This window comes from Micropterus dolomieu, linkage group LG19 (genome assembly GCF_021292245.1).
Source record: "Micropterus dolomieu isolate WLL.071019.BEF.003 ecotype Adirondacks linkage group LG19, ASM2129224v1, whole genome shotgun sequence".
NCBI lineage: Eukaryota > Metazoa > Chordata > Actinopteri > Centrarchiformes > Centrarchidae > Micropterus > Micropterus dolomieu.
The window spans coordinates 9,850,992-9,876,390 of NC_060168.1; the positions used below are offsets into that span (position 1 = coordinate 9,850,992).

The 25,399-nt window shown below is 44.4% G+C and overlaps 1 protein-coding gene across 1 annotated transcript in view; it reads right to left on the reverse strand.

Annotated features, from left to right (window-relative positions):
• The window catches only part of efnb1 (ephrin-B1), a 57,397-nt gene extending 38,125 nt beyond the window's left edge, over positions 1-19,272 (reverse strand). Inside the window, exon 1 of the mRNA XM_046031073.1 lies at positions 18,246-19,272. Within this exon, the coding sequence (XP_045887029.1) occupies positions 18,246-18,361 (116 nt within the window). The 5' untranslated portion in view covers positions 18,362-19,272. The remainder of the gene's footprint in view (positions 1-18,245) is intronic.
• Positions 19,273-25,399: the final 6,127 nt, after the last annotated feature.

The following is a 25,399-nucleotide window of genomic DNA, read 5'->3' on the forward strand; positions in this document are numbered from 1 at the left end:
GCCGTCTCCCTTTAGCGAGAAGCGACACAATGGGAAGGTGAGCCGGTCATAGGTCTCGTAGCCGGTGGCTCAACCCGAGAGCCTGTATACATAGCTGGCTTCTGTCAGGCTGTCGCAGGGGAAGATGTTCTTAGGGAGGCCTGACTGTAAACACATACACATAAACACACACCCTGCAGTGTATACACACTGGTTTCCTCACATGTCAAACACTGTAAACAAGTTGCCTCAATACTGGTGCAGGCCACACACACACACACATACAGAGACACACAGACAAACACAAGGATCCTGAAATTAAGCAAAACAAGGCCCATCTGGCTCCAGAATTGTTTATCAAAGCAGGAAGGATTTGACCCTTATTATAAAAGAGCAGGACAAACTTGGGTAGGAGTATTGGATAAACTATAAACTCAAGTTGCATTTAAACTCCAGTAGACCAGACTTGGCAACTGTGACTTGCTGAAAAGCAGAAAGCTTGGTATTTACCATCCGTGCTGTCCCCATTAGAAGGACATCAATGAAGATGTCAGAGGCAAAAAAGACAGGCAGAATATCCTGAATTCCACCCTGCGGAGAACTGCTTTTGTACGTGTGAACACAGACACCCTCTTTCTCACACACAGACACAGACAAATACACACTAGTTTCAGTTAGCTCAGTCAACAGGCTGGCATGCAGAGCAAATCAGATTCAGCGTGACTCATAACAGGCGAGTTATCACACACACACATACACACACACACAAGAGTGGCTGACACACACCTCTTATCTTCACCAAACAAGCTCAGTATGCTTGCCCTCGATCACTGTCACATGAGGGGCTAGCATCACACCATCGGTGGCCATAATGAGCTAACAAGATGACGCCCAGATGGCCTTGCCACAAGGAGGACAGAAGTGGACGTTGTTGCTACACAAACAGGCTGAAGAGGACTGCTGAGCGAGAGGAGTGTCAGAAGTCATTAGGGAGGAGAAAGAGCATAATCTGTTTCTTCTTATGGCCTCTGTGGTTTCCGTCAATGCTGAGCCCATCCCTCTCTAAGAGCAGGGGAGTTAAGCGAGCATGGGTGTATGCGGTTGTGATTGAACGTCATCCACGGTATCACTGACAGCGAGAGAAGGCCCAGACTGTTGCTCTCTGAGTCTCCACTTATTCATCCCGGAGCCCAGGGACAGAGCTCTTCCAGCTGGAGGGCTGTGGGGCAGAGGGGGGTTGTTGGGCTAAGATTTGGCTCGGCTAGACGAGAGAGCTTGGGTCAGTTTCAGCCTGAGTTTAGCCCTCATTCTGGGGTTGCTCTGTGACCCAAACACACACAAGCCTCTTTCCTTTTCCCCTAGTTCCTTCCCTGGCCACGACACAGCACACACACACACATACACACAAAACATGTACACAAACACACACACACACACAGCCAGCTGCCTCCCATCACTGAGGAGCAGCCACAGATGGGCTCTGCATGCTCCGTAAAGATCTCTCCACAGGCCTAGTCTAGAGTAGCTGCCAAACCCGCCTGGCCTGAACCCACTGTATGTGTGAGCTTGTTTGTGTGACTGTGTGTGCAGATATATACGTGTGTCCATATACATGCCTTGGTTGGTGATAGTGTGTGTGTTAGTGTGCCAGGCCCCCACCCCACACACCCCTGCCTGATGTGCCAGAGTTGGTGGGGGTGTGTGTGTGTACGGTGGAGGGGCTGGACAGAGAGAGGAATCACCCGGGACCAAGAGCTGCAGAGCAGAGAGTCAAGAGCTGGACTAGGATGCAAGGTTGTAATCAGTGCCGAGCAGAGCAGGACGGGAGAAAGCAGGAGAACCTCCCAGAAGGACAATAGCATCTCTCACACTCACCCAATTGTGTTTTAGTCCCACTTGGGGGAGCGAAGGAGAAACTAGAGAGAAAAAGAATCATAACCATTATCAAACCCACGCAGCTTGCCCGGGTTGTTAACCAGCAGCCATCTTCTGCTCTGTATCTCCAGCCCCATCGATAAGCCCCCAGAAAGCATTTCACAGAAAAACCATCCCTTTAATGTTGATACTCAATCAGCAATCATGTGCTAATAACACACACAAGCACGTACAAACACACACACACACAACACACACACACACACACACACACACATAGAGCTCCATGTTAGAGTTATTTAAATTCTGTTTGGCTTAGATAGGTTAAAATCTTTTTTTTTTACAATTGCCCTCCTATCTCAGCATGGTTAAAAATTACTCGAGGGAATTACACAGTTTTAAGGCTGAATAATGAAGCGAAGTGAAAAGCTCGTTGAGGATGAGAGCCAGGCTACGGTTTGTAGCTAAAGTTAGCTAATTTCTCAAACTCGTGCTCTGAATGAGCCGTCTCTCAGTCACACCATGGGGGAGGGAGGTTTAGTTGCCCTGCTCAGCAGTATTTTGGCACAGACACATCTGGGAATCAAATCAGCATGTGATCAACCACAAGACATCTCCCAAACAAACCTGACACCCATTGCTAATGAGATTTTTCTTCTTCAACATTTTGGAAAAACACACTTATTTGCTTTCTTGCCTAGAGTTAAATGGGAAGATTGATACCACTCCCATGCCTGTACGGTAATTATGAAGCTGGAGCCAGCAGCGAGTTAGCTTAGCATAAAAACAAAATATAACACTGCAATGTGTTGTTTTTACACACTGATTTTTGTATGCATTCAACAAACAGTATATAAAATGTTAATTAGTGAGCTTTAGAGTTTCTGGTTGGCAGAATTTGTTACCTTTGGACAGAGCCAGGCAATCTTTCCCACTGTTTCCAGTCTTTAAGATATGCTAAGCTAATTGACTGCTGGCTGTATCTTTAAATTTAGCATACAGAAATGACAGTGGTATAAATGTTGTCATCCAGCTCCCAGCAAGAAAGCAAATAAGCATATTATTTCTTTAATGGAATATTGATCCTTACAAGACATCTTCGTCTACAGAAAGACTTGGGTTTGTCTCTTTCAGAATAGAATGAAATTTTTCCAGTTTAAATTTTATAGCAACACTTTAGGATCAAGGGAGAGCTGAATCGATATTTTAGGAGTCTGTGTGTTGTTAACAGGTGTTAATATGACACAGCTACAGAAAGTCTGGCACACTGGAGAGAAACCAAAGCCTTCCTGGAAGAACAAAGGGAAGACATGGCGCGCAGAAAGCAAATCAATCAATCTCTGCCAGAACACGTCTGGCTTTGACAGCACGGTTCTGAACCTGAAGAAGTAAAAGATAGCATGCAGCAAAGTTCAAAATACTTTCATTGTTCATCTGTCAGTGTGAAAGACAATTGCAAGGGAGGGGGGGGGGGGATACTAACACAATATTTATCTTGCATCCCCTTCCCTCCTGACTCACTCTTTTTTAATGTATTCCTGCTATTGTGAGGAGTGCTGGGAGATGGATGGGTATAGGAGTCCGGTAGGTGATATGTGTCTGCTACAAGCACAGTGCAGTCACTCACACATTTCCCCTGTCTCCAATCTCAAGCAACGGCAATAATTCAGTCACCAACAAACAGCGGCGAGGGATTTTTTTGTGTGGCATTGCAATTGTCGGTGGTTGGTGGTTTTTCTTCTACATTGTTCTTGAAACTGCATCCCTGGGAAACTGGGAAAGTCAAACAGCTGACGAGATGTCACCTCATGAACTCTCTCCTCAGTTTCACACACTCACAAACAGCCACGTCGGCGATCTGACGCACACTCTCCCTCTCAACCATTCTCTTTTTCTCCTTTAACACACACACACACACACACACACACACACAGTTGTAAGGATCTTTCATAAACTGCTTGTCAAGCTCAATAGCACCCAGTGCAGTCTAAACGGACCGTGAGATGCAAATTGTCATATGCATTGACTGTTGCCTTTCAAGACTGGTGACTCTTCACATCATGTCAGATGTGTGAGTCTTATGATGGCTGTTGGCCTTCCCTTCGTTCACAAGTCCACTATAAAAGCTCAGAGTAAATCTGTAAGGGATTTCCATGAAGTGGGAACGCATTCCTCTTAAATTAGTTTTTCATTTAGCCTACAGCAGCACTAGCTTAAGAGTCTTTAACAGTACTTTCCCTGTAGCGATACCTGTTCACTGTGCATGCCCATACCTGGGCCTCACAAATGCCTGTTGTGACTGGTCATGCAGTGCTATATGGAGAGCATGTATGACCTGAGGCATTATCCTGTGTTCGAACAGGGACATGTGGATGCATGAGTGCACACGCATTCTTGCATGTGCACTATACACACACACACACACACATTCTTTAAAAGCCAACAGTAGCGAAACAAGACAAGATAGGCCTCTCTGTGTGCAATTGACAGAGTGAATTACACGGTGAGCTAAAACACTAGCTTTCTGTCTCACACAACAGTGCTGGATGGCTTTCAGATGGATTTTAGCAGAATCTTGTACAAACAGTGAGTCAATAACGGGGTAATGGCCAATCGTTGAGGAAGAACAAATGTCAAGTGATTTGCGGAGAAAATGTGAGTTTAGGGCACTTTGCACCACAGCCTGTCACCCAATCACATCAAGGGCTTGCTGCCAATAGGTTCCATTTGCAGGGCTTGACACCAAAACTGCATGCAGATATCTGAATGTTCCTAAGCCCTTAATATGTGACTCGATATACCTCATCAAAGACAGGTCCTTGGAGAAGAAAAAAGAAATTCCACTAATGAAAAGCTGATAATTCTGTCTCTAACGATTCAGGAAGCCATGAAATCAATGACAAATTTGTGTTATGAGGAAACGTACAAGACATTTTAATCCTTCAGCACTTTGTCTCTGATATTTATGTCTGTCGCCAGCGCTTTCATTATCATAAAGCGTGTTTAATATTTCTCAGCTGTGTGAGAGGACCGCCACACTACAGATGATTGAGTGCACTAGATTTACCGGCTCTTTCTGTCTCCCCTTCTCTTACGCCAGCTGTGTCCACGTACTTCAGGTCCTATACACACGACAGAGTCGACCGAGAGAGAGAGGGCAACAGAGAGAAGAAGAGAGGGAGGGAGGGAGGAAGCACTGTGCAAGCACTGAGGACACGGTGCCAACCAGAGAGGCCCACCGTGCCTCAGTCCCATCTCTCCAGCTGAGGGCTTTGATTCGCCTGATTGTCTCCAATATTGAGACACACAATAAACACAACACTTGGCGGCCATTTGCAATTCTAATCAGTCCCTCTCAACTGGCCCGGACAACCCAGCTACAGCCCTCTGGGATATCACTCATCTGACTGCAAAATAATGACACAATCATCGCCATGGCTACGCTCCTACTGCATCCCATGAGCGGCAGCATGGAGAGGATATTAATACACAGGAGTGCTCGGAAGAAAAAATGAATTAGCCAGGAGATTAGCTAGATACCAGGTTAATGATGTGCCACGCAGGCAACTTCTCCCATATAGCTTTTGTGGAGCGTAAACCCCCCACCCCACCCCTAAAAATCACTAACGGAAAGTAGGCGAGCAGGTCCACACCTGCTTTTGCAGGGCATGCTGCAACAGGATTTCAATAAACCATCTTGTTTTCACCGCAAAATTCTGACTATGTAAACTTAGGTTGATTGTTCCTTGATAAGGCAGCAAGTTGCAAACTTCAGCACTATCTGATTTTGACATGCTGCAAAGTGATGATAAACCAGCATGCAGGATGTGATATGATCGTTTTTCCTCATAAAAATCTGTTTATGTTGAACTATGTGAAATAGTTTGTTTTCCGGATGTTGAGAATCATAAATCAATCCAATTTAAGAGGTTTAAGATAAGTGAAAAGATAAAAGAGGCTTTATCTTTAACAAACTGTCCCAAAATTATACATCTGTGAATTATAAAAGCCCATCTGTTTGCTTTTCCGGTGCTGTTTTCATTGACTTGACAACATGATGGTGATAGATGGTTGCAGATAAATGAGAGCAAAGTGACATGCAATCATCCACGTTTTAGTAGCCTTGATGTATTTGCTTTCACAGTCACCCGGAAGATGAGAAACTCAAATTTATTTGAGAAAGTAACAGGCACATCTTATGAAACTGGCTATTTGACTTGCAAATCATTCAGATGATTCATAACGGCGACTGTGCTCGTTTTCCCTCGTTTTTCTCGCCAGCACGAGAGCACGCCTGCATCCGTGTGTCCAAGTGTGTGTGTGCGTGTGTGTGTAGAGGCTTGCAGAGGCACGTGAATGACAGCCTGTCAGTGAAAGAGATGTCATTATCTGGCCGATGACTGTGCGAGTTGTGACCGGGGGCAGGGTCACATCACTAGTGGGGAACTGACACTCTGCGGACAGGAAACATTACTTTCTGATTTCCCACTAGAGGGGAAACACTCTTGTCACAATCTGCTATGCCACTATTCGACCTCATTTAGAGGTTATTCCAACATGCGAGACAAAAAAAAGTGTGTATGTGTGTGAGTGCACGATGATAGTGACAATAGCATGAAAGATACTTATCTCAAAACCTTTTTTTACAGGAGCTATTTCTTTTAAACAACATAGAGGGGATTTTTTGCTTTGTTGACAAGGCCTTGAAGAGAAGAGTTCTGATAAACCTCCCCCCTCCCTGTCCTTAGCCTTTGACTTTTTCCGTGTAACAACAATACACGGGTTTTAGTTCAGTGTCCTGCAGTCGATCTGCTAGGGCGCTGATAAGAGAAGCTGATGGATAGGTTTAATCAGCCAAGCCCAGGGATCAAGACCACGGGACAGATCAATCAAATGCTGTGTGGTTTATAAAAGAAACAGCTTTTATCTGTGTCACAGGGGTCTCTGCCTGCATTTCTTGTCTCTCACTGAAATCAGCATAAGAGAAAATAGAGAAAGTATCTTAAGAACATGTGTTGAAAGCCGCACTAATTAATGTGACTAACATAATAAGCCAAATGCAGTGGGGGAAAAAGCACAGTAAAAATGAAATAGGCACATCTGTAATCACTATACAGAGACTATTAAACTCCTAAGGCTTCTCTCCAACAAAGCATGAAGCTAAATGTCCCTGGTCAATAACATACTAAACACCTCCTGACATTAACTGAAATAAAACTCCAACTGAACCCCTACTGAAACATAAAAACTTAACTGAAACTGAACCTGCACTGAAATCAAAGACAGAACACAACAGAGAGACAAAAAAGCTTAAAACTATCTACACCGAACAAACAATAGATCTCCATACAAGAGAGTGCCAGGCGCCATCATAACTAGGACACGGTGCTTTTAATACGCAGCTGCCTTCTGTGTCTTAAAAGCAGCTTCTTATCAGAGAATTTGAGTGACAAGTCTATTCTCTGCTTACAATCTCAGCTCATGATTGTAAAAGACAGCTACACGTGTCCCATCCAATCCAAGACAAATTAGTTGCTCTTTCTTTCCTCCCTTGGATGGGAGATCTTATCCAGACGGACATGCTTAAGTTGTCAGTGGGTTTCTAAAACCCATATTGAACAGCATATTGACTGATGCAATCGCAGAGACACACATCATTAGGCTCATTAACAGTGAATGTAAAAGGGGAGGACGGCCTAACTGGTGTAGCGGGAGTCTGTGTCTCCTCTGATAACACTCGCCTTTAACAAGCAGAGAGCAGGCAAGATGCAGGCTGTCGGTATTAAAATGAAATGCGCGCGCGCGTGTGTGTGTGTGTGAGATGTGCGTGCTAATAAATAGCTTGTCTGACATGATGCTACTCTCATTCACACAGTTTGCTCTGTGATAACCGGGCAGGTTGTGGCCTCGTAAAGACGCTCCATGTGTTGTTTTAGGAAGCCATTACAAACTGGGCCGTCTCCATTACAAGGGCTATCTGATCATTATTACCGCCATCTGTAACGCACACTCAAACCTTAATCTGCACAAGCCAACCAGCCACAGCTGACTCCTGAGCTTGTGCACACACACACACACACACACACACACATCCACACTACCTTCCGCTGTGATATATAGGAGTCTGTGTGCGTACATACATCCAAGTGTGACACCGCCACTGTTCCTTCATCACATTGTGGCTTTCGGGTCAACACGTTTAAGTCCAACCTACTTAAGCAGCACTGAGTGCAGCGCCGCAATCCTGTTGAAGCCACAGACTTGCAAGTCTCTTTGCAAGGCCGAACCACAACACCCGTGCAATGCAATCGCAATCTCCCAGCCAGGACTGCCTGACCCCTTCAAAGGCTCATCACAGGACGCACATCTAATGCAGAGAGAAGGCCGGTTAAAGCCTCAGCCGGGCACACTGCTTTGAAGCGACTACTCCAGCCCCTCCAATAGGAACCAAATCATTTCCCTTCCTTCTACCATTCCATTGTCTGAGAGGTACACCAGGCTGCTCTATTCGGTGGCCGCATGTGGGGCGCCTTCAAGGATCACACCACTCCATTCCAGAGCACGGCCACTACAGGGAATGAGACTCTCCTGATGCACAGGGGCTTCTCAACAATAAATATATTCATGCATTCATGTATATTTCAAATGAGAATTTGACTCAGGCGGCATAATGCACATGCAAGGTTCCAACTTTGAGATTCTTGACATGCACGAGGTGCTACAATGAGAAATGTATAAATAAATCAGAAAAAACGCAGCAAACAGAGCTCCTAAAAGCAGTAACACAGGCCTGGGCCCGACGCGCAGAAAGGACTCGCAGAGGTTTGTCTGCAAAGAAAAGCTTTCATCTCAGAGACAGGAGAGGAGAAGAGACGAGTGATGTGGCGGAGGCTCGAGCTGTCATGTTTCACAGTGGGGGGACTTGAGAGACAGATGAGGGGAATAGCTAAAAGTAGTCAAAGTTTTCAGCGCGATGGGAAAATGGAAGATGAGACAGCAGAGCTCGGAAAGAGCGCCACACATTAAGATTAGCAAGTTAAAATCACAGAGTGAAATATTATATTACAGAGCCTTCAGAGGAAAAACTACCACGTTTGCTCATTAAATCTGAGTCAACACAATGCCGTCAGTCTTGCTCTCTGCATAGTTCATAAAGTGAGCGGAGAGGTTTAGGATATTGTGTTTGCTTAAGCAGACCTTCACTCTTATTTCCAATATCGAAGAGATGAGAGGCTTCCATGGCCGAGCACATCATGGGGGAGAATAAACACACATCTGATGGGAAACATGTGTGTGGGAGATGAAACGGCCTCCCTCATATGAATAGGATGAAATATAGACCTGTGCCCTGCTGTGCTCCAATCACGGCCGTAAGAACTCGGCGTGGAGGGGAAACGGCAGACCCCCCGACGGGCTCTCTCACTCAACAAACACACGCACACACAAGCTGCCAATATGGCTATTCTGGAGCGGATTCATGTGGAGGCCAGAGTCTGACAGTGACATCTCCATTCACTCTTGAATTCTTTTTCTCTTCCAAACATGCATGGACACACACACACACACACACACTCACAGAGAGCCAGAGGCCATGGGAGGAGGAGCAGCGCTGGGGCATAAAAAAGCCTTTCTCCCTGCCGTGGGTCTCTGTGGGGTTTAGCATGGCATTATGGGAAGATTAGACTTTAGAGTGCTCTACTATCTGATGTCATTGTTGGTTTTACGTTGTCTGGATGGCTTGTGGAACTCGGCCCTGATGGCAGGCACATTTCTCTGAAAACAAAAATGCTCGGGGTTGCAGTTGTGATTGATTGCAGGTTCCTATTGTGTCTGTCTGGTATGGCTCTATTGGAAGAAGAATTAGTCAGACAAAAACTCACGGAAAACGCTCCACATCTGACTCCATCAATCAAGTCAGCAATCAAAATAATTCAATTAAGAGACTTAAATCCCGCTGGCTTACGAGTCCCTGCTCCAATAGCCCAGAGACAAACTCAATTTACTGACAATCCATACATGATAGCATTAACTCCACTTTAAGGCTCAAATCTTTTTCCATTACTTACATTTTCTAAATATCAAGGGAAATGCATAGGAAATAGCTGAGTTATACTGTTTACTTAAGGATTGGACAACTCGAAAAAGATTAAATAAACAAGAGCAAGTTTAAAAATAAAATAAAATTGCAGGCTGCCCAGACAACTAAACTAATTTTCAAGTTGTTTAGAAGGAGGACTTATTTGCACAACACAGAAACTTTAGAAATGTTTTATAGATCTTGTAAATGGCCGTACATCAGAGATGCAGGATTGTGGAAAGACTGGGAGAGGGAGGTTGCTGAATATGTGTGTAATTGTCTTTTTCCCCCCGTTTCCGAGGTGTGAAAGGGAATGTAGGGTTGCACTGGGGTGTCCCAGGGAGAGGCGATTGAAGCGTCAGTCACAGCTGCCACACAGAGCCCCGGCGCGCAGCAAATCCCAGGCCCGGCCCTTGTGGGCGGAGGGGCCGGGGCCGGGCCTGGGAGCAGCAGGAGCCCCACAGGCCTTTTCTTCCAACTCCTCTCACCAGCACAAGGGGGACCGGGATCATGCTGGGAGTTTGCTTAGAAAAGGCTGAGCCAAGACTTGGCAGAATGGGTTAACGAAGGCACGCATACACACAAACTCGAATACTTTTTTGGGTTGTCTGTCTTGCCTATGGGCATGGTGGGAAAAAAGGATGAAGGGGGGCGGGGGTCTAAAATAAATCAAACTTCCAGTTAACATCTGAAAATTTGGGACACACATTTACAGAGACACACACACACACAGAGCACAAGAAAGGGACTGCTGAAACAAGATTACAGGAGAAATTTTGCTCCATGCCTGGGGAGCCTAATAGTGGTAAAGTCCTGTGGATTATACACTGTGCCATTTCCATGCTCTCCCTAATAGTCTCCATGTCCTGCCTCTGTATGCCATAGATGGATTATGATGCTTTATAATTAACATGGGGGAGGGGGGTTGTTACAGACCGCCCATCTGCCATGCTGACACACTTACAGGGTATCCCTTGGGAAAAGGGGGCTGCTACCACACTATTGCATTACTTTATCATTTTATCATTCTATTATCCTACCGCTCCATTCAATTACACTGTCACTCCATTAGTACTCATAACAGTGAACAAAGAGCTCCATGATGATCATTAATGATATGTTCAGAGCTGGTTGGGTATGGTCATGCTTCATCCAGTCTCTATTTGTAAAATATTACCTGTTAGAAAAGTAAAGCTCACTTTGGTTCCAATTAAGGAGCTCCAGGTAACAACAGTTCCCATAAGAAATGTAGGAATATATCATATTATATTATTATTATATTTATCTTGAGTGATATAAAATTATTTTTTGTAGAACGTGAAAGTTCATTATCGATCTTTGACAGAAGTTTGAAAAACATAAGAACATAAGAAAAAAAAGCTTGTAAAATTATTACTATACTACAATAGCTACTAAAAGAACTGTGAGTTAAGAATTGTTTTATTTGTCTAAGCTCCAGAAAAGGTTAGTAAAATTACTAGTAAAGCTGTAAGTAGACCTTGAGTGACCTTTTTTCATCTAATTTTGTATTTTTTATTTTGTAGATGTGGTGGAACTCGCCGGTGAAAGTTCATAAAGTTGCTACTTAAGATAGTAAGTGGACTTTTTTCTAATATACTTTTTGTTATTTAGTAAATGAGGTTAAAAGTTTCAGAAAACATCCATAAAGTTACTATTACTTTTTGTAGTTTTGTAGATGCGGTTAAAAGCTACGAAAAAGCTAGTAAAATTACTAATAAAGCTAGAAAGTGGACTTTTAGTTGTTTAATTTTTTTTGTAATTCCTTCTTCAGCACTGAAGAAATGAAGAAATAAATGTCTACACCTGCATCATAATTAAAAAAACTCAAAATTTCTGAAAAACCATCCCATTTTTATTTGTTAAGAAACATGCGCTCTGAGTCATTTCCCACCCATTTATAGCATTGTTTGTTGGGATCTCTCACCCCCTTCCCCAGAGTCCTGGCACATTAAATTCAAACCTCCCCATAAAAGTCTTTCGTGTGCCACAAACTGGGGGAAACCGATCCCTTGCTGCCTGTATGCCGGTGACAAACTTGTAGTGCAGCTGGCTGTTAAGTTTCCCTGCCCGCTGTTTGGGCCGGTCGTCTGATGAGGTCTGCCTCCACAGCACAGAGGGGTTCTCTGAGAAAGAGTTAAGTCTATGAGGTCAGTCCAGAGGAAGAGGTTACGAGTTCCCGAGTCGGAGCCGCAGAGGTAATGGTTTTAGAGATGGCTGTCACACAGATCCGTTCCACTGTCCAACACCGCCACTGATCTCCACCAATCCAAGTCTGCTTGCTTTTCAATCGCTCAACTTCTCTCTCCCTGTCCCCTTTTCTTCTTTTCTCCCTCTCTTTCCCCCTTGCACAGACACATGGAAGTAATCTGGGAGCTCTATGCTGGACTGAAAGGATGTGCGGTTGAGCCCAGGGCTGCGTTTCAACGCTCTACATTAGCTCCCTTTCCTCTCCTGTTTAATCCCCTTATTTTCAACTGCTCTTATGTAAAAGAACTAAGATGGCAAACAAAAGGCAGACTTTTCCCCACGTTTGCCCAACTTTTTCCCCCACTTCCTGTAACTCTGCATCCCCACATTTGATTCAGCTAAAGCACAGGCGAGGCGCGAGAAAGAAATCTTAAGGGAAACTTTCCAGCACCAGCGCCTGTGCCTCTGCTTGGCAGAGCTGGAGCTGATGGGAACTTCCTGGTTGCTGCCAGCCAGGCCTCCGTCTAATGAAGCTGGGCCGCTAACTGCCTGTAAGGCAGCCACTGTTCAGCCACTCCACACTCGTCCACCGCTCGGCCCTCAACACTTTCACAGGGGCACACTGGCACGCTTCTAACACTTCCTTAATGCTCCACTGTGGCTGGACAAAGAACAATGGCACACCGACATGCACTCTCAAGCACTCATTCATGTCCATAAGATTATACTTGTCCCTTTCATGAGATTTAGTGTCCTTCAATTGTAGCAATAAAATTAATAGAGTAAAAATTAACAAAAGTCGAAATAATTTGCAATTTATTTTACAAATTAACTGCACTTGAAATTACTGCACCAGATAAGGACCAAATATCCAATACTTGTGTTTGGCCCACTTACATCTTAAATTTAATTTAATTACCAAAACAATTATGTAGCACAAAGTATCAACAGCTTTGTCATAGTTTTCTGTGACTCACAACAGACAGCCTAAGCCCATGTCTGTCACGCCTACGTGAACGTCTGGTAACTCCAAATCCTGGTTCTCATGATAAAGATAAACAGTATATGGTTTGTTCTAGGGATGCAACTACATATTATTTTCATTACCGATTTACTTATCTATTTCTTTTTTAGTTTTGTGATTAGTAATTTAGTCTATAAAATTAAGAAAAACAACCACAACAAAATCTCAGAGCCAAAGATACTGAAATGTCTTTTTTTTGTCCAACAAACACTCCAAAACACAAAAAGGTATATGGTTAGTATATAGAACTTTACTATATTACTAACTATACAGAAACTACAAATATCTTACATCTAACAAGCTGGAAATAATATGGCAATATATAACATGAGACAATTTAAATGTGTTAGCTGTCATTGATTTCTCTATGCTTTTACTGTGGTGTCTATGTCTGGTTGTATTAATGATAATTGTTGCATCAGTGTGTTGAAATATCTTGATCTGTCAGGTTTTTAATTCCCTTTAAAATCCCACAAATAAACCCCAGACATTCCTGTCTGGTTAGTTCAGCCATAAACTGTTTCTAAACTGGGTTTCTAGAAAATGTAATATACCACAACATATTGATATCTTGATAGAAGATTTTAGCAATATTATACCCCTGATCGATTATCAAAGTTGCTGCTGATTGTTTTTGATCAGCTAAGTTATTAATCTTACTAATCTTTTCAGCTCGTCTTCCAAGTGATTCATTGCATTCAGCTGTTGTGAATGAGTCCTTACAATATGTCCAACTGTAACCAACTGTATCTCTGGGTCATGAGGACCAGTTGGGAACGCATACACACACGTTAAAAAAAATGCTACTTGTCCCAAAGCCGGGGAAGGAAAGTGGGTTTCATGTGCACCACTGCTTGAATATAAAGAAATTAACGCATCAATAACACACAAAAAACAGAATGATCAGTTTTCAGTGATGTGGCAACAAAACCACCAGCGGATAAAGTGAGTCCATCTGGAGAGAAACCGTGATGGAAAAATAGCTCCTTTTTTCCCCCCTGAAATAACGCAAAGCGCTGCAACTCCTTTCTGAGCCCAGGTGCCTCACGTAGATAACCAAACGAAGAATCTGTCGTTACACACCGCTGAAACAACAGACATGTCGACACAGAAGTGCACAGACATAAAAGCAAACGCAGCTGTCCCCGTGAGACATAGGGTGCCTTTACAGCACTATGGGCCAGTTGCTTTCCAGAAGTATTTCTTATTGGTTGGCCCTCTCTTTTTCTCTCGGAGTGGGGCTCGAGCTCTAAGTCCTCTCTGTGTGTAATGAGATCTTTATCAGAGGGAAACACGATCAGAGTCTAAAGGGGGGAGAAGGGAGGGGCGGCAAGGAGAGAGAAGGTGTATATCTCAAGGGGTAAAGGGGGCAAGCAGCAGGGCGCAGGGCAGGGAAGGAACAAAAACAGCTCTCAGACCCTCTCACGGTGACCCACGGTGCAGCGAGCAGCAGAGGGGAGCGTTCACTGGACCCTTTGCAAGGAACCAAATCCTGTTTCCGGTCTATAGTCCCCTGAAGTTTCACCCAGCCCTTGTTCAACAGGTTGCGGCAGTTTCAAGTTTTGCTGTTGCAGTTTGTTTTTTTAACCTCCTGCTGAAAAAAAAACGAGATTTAAATGTCAGCTTAGCAAAGCTTTTCTGAAACATCACTTTGCAGGAGCCAAAGGTTTCCCAGCGTTCGAGAACAAACCTTTAAAACATTTGCTTTGATAACATCTGTCTCCAAAAACAAAAATATGGCAGGAGTTTGTGTTTTCCTAATTACCTTATTATCTTATCGGAATAAGCTAATTATGAAAACAAAACTTGAACTTTAATTAGGCCTTCTGTGCACCTATTCTACTAATAGCAAACGCATGTTGTTTTGCTAACAATAAACTTGCCAACTCATCATCTAAAGAGTTTATTTTTCTCATAACAAATTATAACACAAAATTGTTTTTCGGTTTCGGGGGGAAAAAACATGTTTGCTAAATATCACAGTGGTAATCAAATCCAGCTTAATCATTAAACTCACTGAACCTCCAAAGCACGCAAGCATATTATAAACCAAGCCAGTCAACTGTTAAACTATGAGCCAGGCAGCTGAGGTCAATGGACAACAAAATAGGATGAGTAAGTAAAGACCCACGGCAACAGAGGCTTTAGCTGACTTTTATCAACACAAACGCATCTGTCTCTGTTGTGCTATTTTGCGCTATTTTGTGGGCTTCAAAACCGACACAGAGGCCAAAAAATGTCTGCAAACTGTTTCCAAGCCTCGCCGAAAATGCGAGGGGTTCAAAATCAGTGCAGCAGACTCCTGCCCAGCTTGTGGCTGTTTCCCCGCTGCATGTCCTCCGAGGTGTGTAAGTGCATTTTCCGTCTCTCTCCCATCATCTTGTTTGTCTCCTTCACTGCAAACTGGCCGCGGTGGCTACAGGTCATGAGGTAAATATTAGCTGAGGACGTGCGGGAACCACTCATAGCAACCTTGTCAGATTATCATTAAATTGGCAGCACTGAAGCAGTCCCTAGCACACTGTGAGTGTGTGTGTGTGTGTGTGTGTGTGTGTGTGTACACATATGTAGCATGACTGTACATTGATGTGCTAGCTTCAGCTAAACCGACGGGACGTGATCAGTCATAACAAAGTGACATTTTCTGGCGTAATCCCACTCAGCTAAATGAGAACTAATCCGATTTGCTCTGATCAAATGTTAGATGTTTTTTTACCGGCCGGGGACGTTGACACATCAAGCCTTCTTTTGCACGGCTGCACCCCCCTCTCCCCCCTCCCTACCCCTTGCCATTTCACTCATCCAGCCTCAAATTAAATATCAAAAAAGGTCTCAAACATCCTGCAGCAAAACCCAAACTCGGGATGTTTCTTCTTCTTCTTCTTCTTCTTCTTCCCAGACGGCGCTACGGCGATGATGTATGTTGCCTGTTCAAGCACGCTGGGAGGAAATCAATTAAGCAAACCCCAGTTATTGATAATGTAGGCACAGGAGTGATAGCATCCTCACATGGAAATCCATAACAGCAGGAATGCTCGGAGGGACCCGCACATAAGCCTCTACACACACATAAAAAAAAAGAAAACACACACACACCATAGTGGCCCAAACCTGCTGGTTTCCTATACTTTGTCTCATAACTCATGGCCTGTAGGGAGGCGCTGGTATTGTTATATTTTGTGTGTATGGGGTACAGCGTGCAAGCAGAGAGGCAGATTAATTTATTAGCTGAGGCAGCAGTGCTCCCCAAAGTGAGAACAGGAAGTAATACATCGTAAATCTAGATAAGTCACCAGATAGTGTACTGTACATTTCTATAGGCCTCTCCCTCTCTGTTATCACTATGGAGCAATATAGGCCAAGACAGAGAGATGGAGTTTAAAACAACAAACAGTGAAGACAGATGCTGATTGCTGTACAAGTATTCCTTTTTTATTGCCTATCACACAGCGCTGCTGACTGATACATTTCAGAAGAAAAACAGGTTTGTCTTTTGTTATTGCAAAGCCTGCACACAGCAAGATAATTGTCTATTGTTTTCTAAGCGCAGAGGAGCATGGTAATTAGGTTGAGAGAACACTTTGCAGAGTGCATTATTGTTCCACTGTGAACTTTATGAAATATTCAGCCAGCACGGGGATTTTACAAGGAGCAGAGTAGAGGAACAGATGGAGAAATGATCTCCCAATTCCTAAACCAGCGTGGTAACCTTCTTAGACATTCCCTCCAGGTGACATCATCAATCAATAAATGCCCCCCCCCCCCTGCCTTTTTTTCATTTGACTGACACAAGATGTGAGTTTTTGTCCACGTGTGAGATATCTCTGTCTGCCTGTCTGATGACGCTCATTGTTCCACTACCTCTGCAGCCATAGTCAAATAAAAGCTGATGGGCCGTAGTCTTACCATTAGGACCAGGCCACACACACACACACACACATATCCACATACAGTCCAATGACCATGGCAGCAATATTCATACTCACTGACTGCACAACGAGCTCCTATGACATCTGACATTTGGAGGATAAATCATGGATTCACCTGAATGAGTAAGTTCTAGTTATAAGCTGGTCGAGCTACTCTCCATTTCCCTTCGGTGCTGTGAAGGTCAGCTCCTGGATTCCAACCACACAGAAATAAAGGAGAGGGTTTTTTTCCCTTCCTTTTTAGTTTATGTTCCCTTTATGTATGCTTTCCAACATCATGCAAATGTGGGAGTCAAGTCTAAGTGGGTGATAATTGTTACCAGAGCGTATTTTATTATCAGCAGTCTGGGCTCACTCTGCTTGTTTTGATGGGAATAATATGAATTTTGTCTGGCTTCAGCTGCTTGCTTTTGAGAAACTTGCCCTTGATTTGATGTGGAGAAATTAGGCTGGATCCAAGCCATGACAATTAAGGACAATTAAATTAATTTCAAGCATTTGGTGCTCTGGTATCTGAGACCATCTTATCACACTTTTTTGTGGGCAAACTAAAATTCAAAAGGGTGGAGAGTTGGACACAGTGTGGGCCCTCACAGAAGGCAAGCAGCCCATGCTCGGGGCTCCTGAGACCGGACTGAGAGGAGAAATGTCCTCGATCCAGTTAACTGGGCTACACCTTGACACACTTGGCATGCTTTCCTTGACTTTTCTCTTTCATTCACCACTCAGCTAATTACATCAATTCCAATACATTATAGGGAATAAGTGGACAAACTCTGAAACAGTCGTAATCTGCCCAAGCAGACTTTGCCCTCAGTGTGGTAATAAAAAGGGGCATGTAATATTGTCATAAATTACTATAATTACCCATCTATCATTGTGTTTTAAGTGAGGCCTACTGTAAATTGTACGAGCCTGTACCTACCGTGTTTCTCTGGTGTTGGGAAATCCCCCACCGAGAAACAAATCAACACAAAACTCTAGGGCGCAGGAATGTCAATTAAAACTAAACACGCTGTGTTCTTATTTGGATAATTGCTATACATTTAACAGAACATTTAACCCATCTTGCCCACAATGGAAACTTTTCCAGTAATGTTAGTCGTTACGCACACACCCAGCGAGTTCCACAAATTCAAAATACGAGACTTACTTGAGATTCTGTGAGCTCCAAATTATAGTCTCCAGCGATTTGGCCGAAGGTAACGCCGACCTGCACATTAAAATTAAGATCCAGAGATAATACTTCCAACAACCTAGCCCCGCCATTCTGATAAATGTACAGACAGTGAGCCGATAACTCAGAGCGTCGAACAGTGCGCCTGGCAGCCTTTATCTGTGGTTCGCCCGGTGGGAAGGTGAGCTACGATCAGTCGGGAGCATGTGAGGTCGATATCAGATACATGTCCTTCTGTCCGACTTCTTAAAATCTGCTCCAGGCCCCCGTGTCCTTGGGTGAACTGTCCGCTGGACGTGCGAAGGAGCCCCGGTTCTTGTTAGGATCTGGTAGGAAAGCAGCCCCCGAGTGTCCTGGTTGACCTGTGGCTGAGACAAAAGCAGCCCTTCCTGACCTTCTTGCTCTGTGGGGACAACTCGGAGACACGATCTGGTGTGTGGTGAAACAGATCTAACCAATCACACAGGGTTTTTATTTTGGAGACACAGTTTTGGCGATGCGGCTGCAGATGAAGCGCTGCGCCGTGTCTTTGTCAAAGCTCCCCTGATGGTGTCTGTACCTGTCGCTGTATATAGCCTACAGATGACCACATTCATCCATCAGTCACAACTCCGCAGCACGCTGGGAATCCCGAGGTCCACTTCATTCCAGTGTTATCTTTCACTCACCCCCCTCCACCTGCTATTCTTCTTCGCAAAGGAATTGAGTTTCTATTGTAAATATCCCTCCCGGCTCTCAGCGCCGTTCCGCGTGCGTGTTGCGCTCCAGCAGAGTCGCCTCTAGTCCAACTCGGGCATGCTGCGTTGCCAGTGCGTAAATATATGTACGTCTCCCCCTTGTTTGTTACCGTTCAGGAACAAAAAAAGTGCAGAGTGGAGATTAGACCTGCTCAACAGCCTGCTCGGTGGCCCTAAATCCGCCCGCCAACATTTCCATGCCGGTAGCCTATATGATTTATTTTTTTTTTTTGTAACCGTGTAACGCACACTCTCCGCACTCCGCTGAGTGCAGCAGCTCGAGCTCAACTGTAACCCGAGCCGAGGAGAGCGCAGGGGGAACAGCCCACCGTGCGAGCTGCGGCCAATCACAGCGCTCTGTCCGAACTTGGAAGCAGGAAGCGAAGGCATTTATGGGGACGTGGATGGGTGGATGGTGGGTAGAGGGAGGTGGAATTGAGTCTGTTATTGGGTTGACCCCCACATCTCCACCCCCACCGCCTCGGCCCGAGAAATCGACCCAAATTGAAATGGACTTTGGAGTTGTTCGTCATACCGAAAGCTTTGGTGAGGAGAACGAGCGTGATAGGCTAAAACTTTGGCCCCTTAAGGCTAGAACCTGCTTGTCTCTGTAGATCCCGGACTAAACATTTAGGCCATGACATTCCTACATATAGGCCTATAAAACATCCCCCTTGGGGCATTATCATTATGTCTGTGGTAGGTAGGATAAGTGAATAGGCCTATGTCATTTTTTCTCTTTATAACTAGGCTATAATTTCAATGTAACAGTAACAATTACTAATACTATTATACATCTTTAGAATTTACTGTATGGGATTACAGTATTTGTTAGTTCGGTCCCTTCTGTTGTCCTCTTTGAAAGAAATCATGATTAATGGTCTCTTTGGATCTCTTTCTAGCTGTCCCCTTCTGGGATAATGAACTGCATGAGAATTTAGTCTCCAGTGTCAATAGACAATAGACGGTCGGTAGCCTATAGTCGTTGGGACATTCATTCATTGAGGAAGAAATGCTTGACACATAATTGATCATGTCCATGTCTGTGCCCCCTTTGTGTGCATATGTGTGTGCATGTGAGAAGGAGTTTCTCTCAATTTAGTTGCATTTATTCAATCAATGCCGCCCCCTAATGGTTGCAATGAAATCGATTCATGGGATACAGGAGGGGGATTGGGTGTAACTGGGATGGAAAGTTAACAGTCATTTAAAGACATGTCTTGCCGTTCGTGGAATTATTTTTTAGTACATGCTATTGTGGCTTGACAGCCCATACATCTTTGTGAAACAATGAGCTCAACATCAGCTCCACACCCAAATGATCCTGCACTCTAATTATCCGAGTGTAGGCTATTTATATTTAAGTGTGTTTTGTGTGTGTGTGTGTGTGTGTGTGTGTGAGAGAGAGAGAGAGAGAGAGAGAGAGAGAGAGACAGTGATAACAGGGGTCAGAGAAGCTGGAGTGCCATGGCTGCATGAGAGTAGGGAGAGGTGAGAAAAGTCTGAAGAGGTCATGAAGTTGTTCTTTACACTACAAGTGCTGCTGGAGCTTTGCCATTGCTGCATCCTTCAGAGTGTTGTCATAGCAACAGCAAACACAGGCCAGCTGCCGCAGAGCCGGCGTGTCCTGTCAGATGGCCTCGGACGTCTGGGGTATACCTGACACCCCGATGGCCAATCAGGTGGTCACGGATAGATACCTGATCTACTGCGAGCCAATGAGACGCCTCCTGTGTGCAACTTTTTGACGAGTGCCACAGCTGCGGCCAAATATGAGTGGCCAATAGCAATATGGCTCCAGGACGATGGTGGTGGGCATACCAGGCTGTTGTTGTCAGAGTGCGATCAGACCACAGTCGGGAAAAAGGAGAATCAAAAACACTTTATTAGACAATTACAATTTAACACAGAGATTTTTCTTGAGAAGTAATCAAAACTAATCTTTTACAACAGTACACGTGGCAGAAGAACAACACGTCATCATAGACAGTACAGGAGGATTATGGAGGATATTTAGCAGATAATGGACTGTCGACATTATTCTACATAAACAAAAAAGCATTATGCAACGTCACACACAGTGCAGTAAAGACAAAAGGGTGTGTTGAATGTAGCTTTGTAGATCAGTCACACAAACCATGGAAGTGTAATCCCCCAAAGAGAGCCACCTATGAAACAGTGGTGTTTTCAAGGAACGAGGTCATCATGTTAATATGTATAGGTGCCTGTGATTAGTGCTTCTAAAAATAGCCTGAATGTACTTTAATAACACAGAAGCTCATACATAGACGCTCTTCAGACCCTTGAAAATGGAGTTTATTTTCATAATTGATCATTGTTTTATATGTCAGAAATCGGTGGAACATGCCAAGCATCATTCCCCAGAGCCTATGGTGACATCTTCAACCCAGAAAGACTAAGAATCTATAGCCATGCTAGCGGCTCTGTGAAATTGATGGGAATGGCATTAGTTTAGCAAATATTTAATCCTAATCTGAAGTACTGGACAAATTAAATATTTTGACCAGATGATGGCACTAGAGAAAATGTCAGGGGATCACCAAAGTTATTAAAGTTCACTCTGTGGGGGAAATCAATGTGTGTCCTTCCAGTAGTTTACTTGATACTACAATTGTGGAGAAGAAGTCACAGGATCACCAAAGTCATAGGGACTCATCCTCTGGGTAAATTAATATTTGTGCTAGATGTGATATTTCAGTTTGGACCAACAGCATGCTAGCTTGGCTAACAATATTCAGTTTATAATGATATAAAACAGATAGAAGCAGGAAATCCTCTCATTTAGGGGGCTGGAACCAGTTTTTTTTAAATAAATGAGTAGAAAGATTAATCAATTATCAGAATGGCTTCAGGTTAATATTCTGCTCATCGGCTAATGATTTGTTTCAGCTCTAAACTGGAGAATGGTTAGTCATTCTCCATAGCTCCAAGATGAACCCTGCTGCCGAGGACATAGTTCCTTCCCAATCTGATATTTACACTTCGCAAACACTGAAACCATGACATCATCATTCCGGGATAAAGCCACTGCCGGCCTGTAGTGAGCCCAGCAACCTCACAGTGGAAATAAATCACAGATAAAGTGGCCTTCTCTTGCTTTTAATCTGCCCTTAATGAAGTCTGGAATATTTCCCTCTGGTGTGGCTCTGTGACACGGGCCGTGATCTACGAGCCAGGCTGGAGACCCAAAGGCTGCGGCCTCGGTAGAGCTGTGGGAGATCTGGCCCCATCTGGGGCTATGGATCCAGGTATGAGCGGAGCCCCTTTGGCATGCACCGGGTCAAGTGGTTAACCCTCGTTATCTGGAGAGGACGAGGAACATGTGACTCGGACGTTCCAGCTGTAATCAATATCGAACAGCTATTAACCACTGAGACAACGCACCCTCACACACACACACACACACACACACACACACACGCGCACACAAGCACTTAGCAGCATATTACCCGTCGTTTCTCACGCACAGTAAAGTGTTCACTTAAAGGAAACACAAGGACATAAACGCAAACAACACAGATTCACTCCAAACATTGAGCCAGTTGAAACAGTGGGAAAACTCTGTTAATGTAAACTGACTATTTTCGGGGGCTGACACTTGAAAGTTGTTGCATGAGCTATTCATGCTGCTTTGATTTAACTCTAACAGCAGTGAGGCCAAACACAACAGCTGGGGCATCCGCAGACTTACATTTCCTGTTTGTGGTACGCTTGATTGCTGTCCAGACGTCTTCCTCCTCTCTCTTCTCCCTTTCTTGATTCCCTCTGCCTCCTCTCCTTTGCTCATCTCAGCCGTCATGACTGACAGGAAAAGCTCTGATTACAGACAAATAACAATCTGCGCTAAACATGTCTTCCTCAATTTACCATCCCAGCAGGAGATCTTCTCTTTTCATATCAGTAATTAGGTCTAATAACAAGCCAAGACAATAGCTGTTTCGTGTAACCATCCTTGTCTACATATAAACATCTTGGGATCTTGATAACAATCCTGATTAGTAGCTGGTTGTGATCCTCCTATCTTAACTCTCCACGGCTCCCTGCATTATATCTTTTTAGCCTCTCAGATGAGATTAGAATTTGAAAAGAGAAATTGTTCTTTGATGCTTAATATCAAAGAACAATTCCAGATGAAAAAATAGGTGGAGCGTTAGGACATGCACACACACGCACACACACACACACGCACACACACAAGTTATTAACTCGCTGTGATTATTTGTAAGCGTAAACTGCATTTTGTAGGCTAGTGGCCCAAAGGGTTTAGAGAAGAGCTAAATTGACGGAGAGAATATGCCAAATGCTGGCCTGGGGGGGGGTTCTGTCTATTCTAATAGAATTACAAGCCTCTGATAGATGAGTCTTTTCTCCAAGGCTACTTGTCTGTCAAACATTAGGTCACACTCAATTGGGGGGAGGGGGGGGGGGGGGAGGGTTGGCACCAGGAGAGAAGAGGGGGATAGAAGGGGGCTCAAGGCATGGAGAAGAAAAAGTCTGGAGAGGTGCCTCGCTCCCTGCCAAGAAAAGGAGGGCAACAAAAGTGAAAAGGGGTTAGTGGAGAGAGGGAGGAATGAGAGAAAAAGAGAGGGTGGGAGCTGGTGAAAGAGAGTGAAATGAGTGAGGGCGGGGGTTAAAGAAAGAGAGGAGATTGAGAAGTGTACAAAAGGGTGCATTCGAATCCACTCTAATTAAAGCCTGTGTGATGGACAGGACCTGCGGACGTGCTTTCTTTTTGAGTGTGTGTGTGTGTGTTTGTGTGAGGGGATGGTGTGATGATGGGAGGGGCCAGGCTTCTAGTAGAGATGTCTACTGCCAGCAGCCTGAATGGGACAAAGACCTGAATAGAAACTTCAAAGCGATCTTGGTGAGCTCACCCCTCCACCACCACCCCTTCACAGTCCCATGGCTGTGTGATGGTCAACAAGCTCCTGCTCAAGTGGTGTGTGTGTGTGTGTGTGTGTGTGTGTGTGTGTGTGTGTGTGTGTGTGTGTGTGTGTGTGTGTGTGTGTGTGTGTGTGTGTGTGTGTGTGTGAGTGTGTGTGTGTGTGTGCACTCAGGGCATGTGTGATTCTGTTTTCCAGTCTGTTACTTTCTGACTGATACATGCATTTCTTGGCGGCTATGTGGGCAGTGTGGATTTCAAAGTGTGTCTTTCTGCCTGTGTGCGTTTTTGTCTTATGTGTGTGTGTTTACTTTAAAGAGCAGACTGCAGGATGCAGATATAATTGGAGCAGAGGATCTGACTCATTGCACTCCCCCTCTGAACTGAGCGCTGGCTCTCTTTGGCGGGATTGGAACTGAAACAAGTAGCCCACAGAGCTGACGCGTTGAAGAAATTATTGTTGCTAAATGATACAGAGGGATTTAGCATCTAATTTGATCCCAATGTCCTTACTGATTTTGGCCCACGTTATGAACTTGTGGTGTGCGTCATCTAATTCTACTTGGCTCCGGTTCAGGACTTCAAATGATCTACCACTTATTGCCCCTCTCTCACTCTACAGTAGATACTCTTCAAAGTGTCTCTCCCAGCAGACTCCACTGACTGCCGCAGAGAGCTGGAATCTTTCTGGGCCTCTGAGAAAAACAGGAAGACCCGGGGTGACGGCCAGGGCAGGCAGAAAGATAAGATTTGTGTGTGCATTATGCGCTTTGGCATGTGTGCGATTGTGTGTGTGTGTTTGCACACCTCATGAAGCTATCTGTCCTGTCTGAGCCCACTTGCATCAGTCAAGAGTCAGGTCAGGCTCCAAAGCCCCTGGGATCAACGTGTCATTGTTGCTGCCTGGTGTTACTGACATGTCCTCAGTGACATCATCACCCGGGGACACTGAACAGATGATTCATCTCTCTTCAATGCTCATCTGAAGAGCCATTAGAGTCCACCGCTAATCAGACTACAGAATAAAGTAGCCTCAATAACCTCATCAGCGTTGCCCCCCCCCGGCAGGTGCAGTGTAACAGTGTGGGCCGCTGCAGCTTTGATGATGTATTTATATTTTAAGGAGGTAGTACGGAAGCCCCGCAATGGCCTGGTTGACATAATAACTGTGCAGGTAGAAAAACATCCTCTGAATGTGCCTTTATTCCACATCTAGCAGTCGCTGTCATCTGTGTCTGAGAAAATATGCTTATATTTCAAGCATACAAAATCCCATTGAGATAACCTTATCTGCAGATAGAATGTTATCTGTCATCCTGGTTATGTCATATGTTTGAGCGTGATTCTGTGCAACTATAAATAAAGAGGCCTTAGAAATCCTCAAGGAGGTCTGTAGTGCCCACACGCACACACTCCACTGTAATTGTGACACGCCTTTATAACAAAGACGCAGGAATAATCACAGTTAATGTACACACTTGTGCACATGC